Here is a 6,203-nt window from a genome sequence, read left to right as displayed (position 1 = left end):
TATGATGTGTCGGATCGTGACTAATTTTTTTTTATTGTTTTTAATGAATTGGTCTCACGTATCATTCAGTAAATCAATTTTGTATGTCAATTTTAAGACTTAATGCAAGAGTAAGTCAGCGACTTAATGCGAGAGTAATTTACCAGCTTAATGCAAGAGTAATTTATGTCGAGATGGGAAGAATTCTAGTAATTGCCAACCGGGGGCAAACAAGCTGGGCCTATGGGGACCGTGCCCTTGATGGCCTTTCTTTCTTGTACCCTAAGATTGGTTCAACTAAAGGTTTTGTTCCCCGTTGCACAAACCTAAAAGCCTAGGACGATAAGATCCGAGTAGATGTTAGAAAATTTAATTCAAAATTTTTAAAAAAATTTTTTGCTAAAATTCAAAATTTTAAACTGATAAGTAAAAGTGATTACCTAAATATAAAAAATGTTTACAACCCGTTGGACAATGGAACAATACTCCAGTAATATATTTTTAAAAGAAGGAAGACAATATTCTTCTGTCCTGATATTTGTATTAATATTTTTCATGGAGCGGTTTGAGTTTTGAGAGAGGCCAAGTCTTCAAATATGGTATAGTCGGCTAGTCAATGATTGTGGCCAAAGAGGGGAGAAGGGATTGAAAGGGTTTGACTTGAGCCTCTCCTGCAACCACACACTTGGCTTGAAGACAAGTAATTAACTCAAAATTGGAAAACAACAAATCTTTAAAGGATTTATTTTGCTGATCTGGCATAAAAAGATAGGCACACGGAATCGCAACTCTAAGATGGGGTTTATAACACCAAATAAATCCAGATCATCTAAATCATTAATCACCTAGGTTTGTCATACGTCTCGTACGATTAGATAAATCTTAATCCATCAATATAAGTCTCTTTTGTATGTTGAAACTTAGGGATATTTGTAACTTTTTTTGTAACTCGCCAGTCGAGCAATTGATATACCATCTATTAAATTAAGGTGCAAACTTGATTCGGTTTGAGTTGACTTGAAATTAACTGTGAAAAAGAGTATAGTTTTTCAATTCAAATGTCTGTCCAAACAGCATTTTCCTAGATTTGGTCATGCTCAGTTGTGAACTGAGTTATGGTACGAGTGAAGTAACTGTCCATATCTAATGCTCGACTAGTTCTCAAATCAACTACTAAATTTTGCCTCCTTTGCTTGAAATAGATAACTGAGACTAGTCCACTGCTTTATAATCCGATATAGGTGGTCCTCCACTAAAGAAAGTAGCATTTGATGAAACTTCTTCTCGCCTTCGAGCAGCACATGACATAACTTCTCCTCGACACGAACTTCTTAGCTCCTCGATTGCTTGGTAGAATGTATACATGGGGCCCCAAAAAAACACTATTTGTCTTAGCGAGAATTGCCATTTCAAGCCTTTTATAAGTTGAGTTATTGTGCCCTAAAATAAGTGAGGAACATATGTTCAATGCAGGGCTCGAGTCAAATGAGGACCTTTGGAGAAAATATCCGTGTGTTACAAAGCGCCGCGTCAAAAGCTGACTAGAATTATTCCACTAATCAATAATTGTTCCTGAACTTTGAGACGAAGGACATGGTTGAAGTTAGCTATGTGCTCGGTTTCAAGATTGCCGGAGATAAATTTAATGAGTTTCTTAGTTTGTCTCAAGAAATTTACATCAAGAAGCTACTTGACCAATACGAAATGCACAATTATAAACTTACAGAGACTTGTGTGGAAAAGAATGTGGGATTAAGCCAATCGAGGTGACTTTCCAAATGTCTCAGTGTTTACCCCATCAGTTTTCGAGTCCTTCATCACTTCCATAGTTTATTTTCACGTGCAATTCAAGAAGAGAAGAAATTATTACAGGGTTTATATACAAAACAAATCAAAATCATCTAAATCATTAATCACGTGGATCATTGTACACCCCGCATGAGGGGATAAATATTAATCCCCTGCCGTAAGTCTCTTTGTACATCAAACCTTAGAGATAGTGCAAAACTTGATTTGACTTGAGTTGACTTGGAACAAATTGTGAAAAAGAGAATAATTTTTTAATTCAAAATGTGAGAGAACTTAAAAAATTTAAGCACATAATGTATTTGAATTCGTCAAAAGAAAAGAGAAAGAGAAAGAAGTGGATCATGATTTCCACAAAATACGAACAATTGGTTCGCTTGATATTTCCCTTCACATGATCGATGAATGAATCACCTAACTTCAAGTAGATAATATTAGATGGGATAGGCTTACCAAGTCAGCAAGAAGACAATCCAATTAAAGCGTGACACATATGCCAACAAACCCACCTTACAGAAATTTTGAGATTTCTTCTCTCCCCTCTTTCCGTTACTTTTTCCTCTCTTTCTCTGTGTTTAGCCCTCACTTTTTCCTCATCTTCTCCGTTACTTTTTCCAATCGGGCATCCATGGCCACATGCCCGAAGCTCCAGCGGTCATGGCTTTTGGGAGCTTGAGCTCAAGTGAAACCATGGCCGCAACATGTCAAAGTTCAGGTGGCCATGGTTTTAAGATCGAGATATGGAAACCATGGTTGCAACCTCGTGCTCAAGCGGCCATGGCTGCTGCTAGCTCGAGCTAGCAACTTTGTGCTCATGCTCGAACTCCGTGGCCATGGCAGCTGCAAGACTGCAGATTGAGCGTCCATGTCCACAAGTGTCTCGATCGAGCGGCCATGGACGGGAGTTCAAAGTTCGGGCCACCATGGCTGCGAGCTCGAAGCTCAAGTGGCCGTTGCCACAAGCTTGAGGTGGCAAGAGAAGAGATAGAAAGAGATGCCAATAGAGAGAAGAAGAGAGAAAGGTCATGGATACCTTGATCTGGCACAATTGGGGGAAAAGAGGAGATTGCGGCCATGCCTGTGAGCTCGAAACTTGAGCAGCCAAGGCTACCTCAAGCTCCAGGCTTGAGGTCGAGCTCCATGGCCAAAGCGGCCATGAGCCTTGGGCTCGAGCCCCGGCGGACGCAAGAGGAAAGAAGAAAAGCAAGTATTAAACATAGAGTGGAGAGAGGAAAAAGTATCGAGGAGAGAGGAAATCTCAAAAAAAAATCAGGGTGGGACCTGTTGGTACACGTATCGTGATCTAAATGGATTGTTTTCTTACTGACTTGGCAAGACTCCAACGGCCCACGCATATCTCATCCCGGACTCCCCGCCCCACGTACGCTATTACTCGCCTGCGCAAGATCAAGATTGTTACGAATTAGGTCAAATGAATCATATCCTCTTTCTTGGACATTCGTCCACGTAGCTCAACCGTTCCTTTTTGTCTATTTGCCAACAACCAAGTTATCATAACAACACTGCATAGAGTTTTTTCTTTTCTTTTCTTTTTTGTCAATGGAGCCGGGTCTCATCTCGATTTGTTTACCTCCTTAGACGATGTTATGGGAACAAACAATGTTAAGGAGACACACTCCTTACATCCGTCTGGTACATTCATGATTTTTATTTTTATTTTCAAAACATATGGGATCATGCGGGTTTTATATAAGTCCTACATCATTCAAAAATATTAACATGAACTGAGGTTATCCCATAATTTTTTTTCTTTTTTCATCCCTAGAAATGAAGCTAAGCTAGGTCCAATAAGATCGATTAGCCAATTTGAAGTATTGACCGATTTAATATTGTATTATCCAATATGTGAACGAGTAAGCTTGCGTTTATCTAAATAAGGATTCACCTCATCATTTAGTACATCACTTCCGATATGCAGAGAAGACTTATCATACATAGATAAGAAAAAGCACCCTATAAGGCATTTATTTCATTGATAATGTAAGTTGATAATCTAGACATGAACCTATTTACATATGACGCGTGTACTGATATGTGGAGCAGTTTCTGTGATTCACCAACAAGTCCTCTAGATTTCCGACATAAACTCCGAAAGCTCTTATTACGCGGGGAAGTGTCACTGTGTCACCGTCGCCGTCAAAGCTCTTCCGGCGGAGCTCAGCGACAACCCAGCCGACCCTTATCTTATCCACACGCAGCCGACACTACGGGACACCTCCCCCTCCCGCCACGGGACACGTGTCCTCGATTAGTACGTGGGCGTGGCATGCTCGTGTCCCATCGCCGAGCCATGCACGTCAAAGCTCGCACGGTCTCCCACCACCTTACAGCTCCCTATAAAACCGAACTGGGATTCAGATCGATCAATCATCAATCTACACATTCAGTGTGAAGAGCGAGACTCTTGGTCCTTGTTTTTCTGCGTAGATTTACTTTGCTCAGAGACGTTTGAGAGGAAGAGAGAAAATGGCACAATACGAGGGGCAGTACGGTGACTCTGACATTCGCCGCCAGAACAACGAGTACGGCAACACTATCCGCCAGACCGACGAGTTAGGAAACCCGGTCCAGCAGACCGGATACGTAACAGGTGTTCACAGCACCGGAACCGGCGGCACAGCTGGGGTGACAGGCGGCCTCGGTTATGGCGGAGACCAGCAGCAGCAGCTGAGAGACGAACGTCGTGGAGGTGGCGGTGGTGGAGTGCTCCAGCGCTCCGGAAGCTCCGGTTCTAGCTCCGTAAGTCTTCAACCCTACGTACATTTTCTTTTTCATTCTTACAACCCGAACTTTAAGCCACATTTAGTTTCACGAATGCTCGTAAAGTGCTTGTCACTTGCCAGTTGTCCACACATTCTGTCGAAGCCAAACATTTTGAGCATGTCAAAGCACAAGCTTCAATTCCTAAAAAAAGCTATGCAAGTGAATTTTAACTTTAAAAAAATGGTTGCGTCATGCGATGCAGTCGGAAGATGATGGTCAAGGCGGGAGGAGGAAGAAGGGGATCAAGGAGAAGATAAAGGAGAAGATTCCGGGGATTGGCAGCAACGATGAGCAGCAGCAGCAGCAGCAGGCGGGGTCGTACCCAACATCCACCGCCGCGAGCGGAGGCTATGGGGCTGAGCTGGGGCAGCAGCAGGAGAAGAAGGGGATGATGGACAAGATCAAGGAGAAACTGCCCGGACACCATTAGATATAATATATGTGGCATCAGTCCCTCGATCAGTACTAGATGTCTAAGTGGGGTTTGATAAATTTAGAGACAAAGAACGCAAACACAATTTAACGAGGTTCGGCTAAGTAAGCCTACGTCCTCGGGAATCCTCTCTCAAAGTTTCTTTTGTTATAAATTCTTTGAGAGAGGGACTGCCTTTTTATTGATAGAGGTATATAATTGTTTCCAGAATTACAGGGAATGTACAGAGTAACAATTGAACAAGGAAAGAACACCAAATCAGGAGAATATCCTATAATTTTCTCCTACCAAAATAGGAGGATCCTGTCGATTTGGTCAACACTCCCCCTCAAGTTGGACCGAAGATATCATCAGAGGTCAACTTGTTCACCATATCCTGAAATGGTCCTTTAGCAAGGGCTTTGGTGAAAATATCGGCCAACTGATCTTCACTTCGAACATAGGGAGTTTCAATGGTGTTATCCTGAACCTTTTCCCATACAAAATGGCAGTCTACCTCAATGTGTTTTGTTCTTTCATGGAACACGGGATTTGAGGCGATATGAGCAGCAGCTTGATTATCACAAAACAGCTTCGTAGGTGACGTTCTTGGTTTGCACCCTAATTCCTGGAGGAGAAGGTGCAGCCAAACTATCTCACTAGTAGTAGTAGCCATTGCTCGATATTCGCTTCAAAGACTTGAACGAGCAACGACATTTTGCTTCTTACTTTTCCAAGTAACAATATTACCTCCTACGAAGGTGCAAAAGCCCGTAGTAGACTTCCTGTCATTGGGGCTTCCTGCCCAATCAGCATCTGCATACCCGACAATATCTGTATGCCCATTGTTCTTCATTAAAATACCCCTTCCTGGTGTAGTTTTCAAGTACCTTAGCAATCGATCAACCAAATCCATGTGCCCTTGAGTCGGATTTTGCATGAATTGACTTACATAGCTAACTACGTAAGTAATATCTGGTCGAGTAATAGTCAAGTAAATCAACTTGCCTATGAGACGTTGAAATGCTCCAATGTCTTGCATGGGAGTACTATCAGCGGCAAACTTACTATTGTAATCCATAGGAACATTTGCCGGTTTGGCCCCCATTTTCCCTGTTTCTTTTAACAAGTTCAGAATGTACTTTCTCTGTGACAGAAACAAACCCTTGTGAGAGCTGGCCACTTCAATTCCTAAGAAATACCTTAGTTTTCCAAGATCTTT

General features: G+C 42.0%; 1 protein-coding gene across 1 annotated transcript; it reads left to right on the top strand.

Annotated features, from left to right (window-relative positions):
- The first annotated feature begins 4,185 nt into the window (after positions 1–4,185).
- Positions 4,186–5,005, top strand: LOC115687038 (dehydrin DHN1-like). Its single transcript, XM_030612509.2, has 2 exons — positions 4,186–4,545; positions 4,772–5,005. Exons 1-2 carry the CDS (start codon positions 4,273–4,275, stop codon positions 4,997–4,999), a joined length of 501 nt encoding a protein of 166 aa, XP_030468369.1. The 5' UTR covers positions 4,186–4,272; the 3' UTR covers positions 5,000–5,005.
- Positions 5,006–6,203: the final 1,198 nt, after the last annotated feature.

The sequence above is a fragment of the Syzygium oleosum genome, unplaced genomic scaffold, assembly GCF_021117445.2.
Source record: "Syzygium oleosum isolate NSW1041296 unplaced genomic scaffold, Sole_v2.1 Sole_v2.08, whole genome shotgun sequence".
Lineage (NCBI taxonomy): Eukaryota > Viridiplantae > Streptophyta > Magnoliopsida > Myrtales > Myrtaceae > Syzygium > Syzygium oleosum.
The sequence above is the reverse complement of the archived record's forward strand: the minus strand, read 5'-3'. Positions and strand labels throughout refer to the sequence as shown.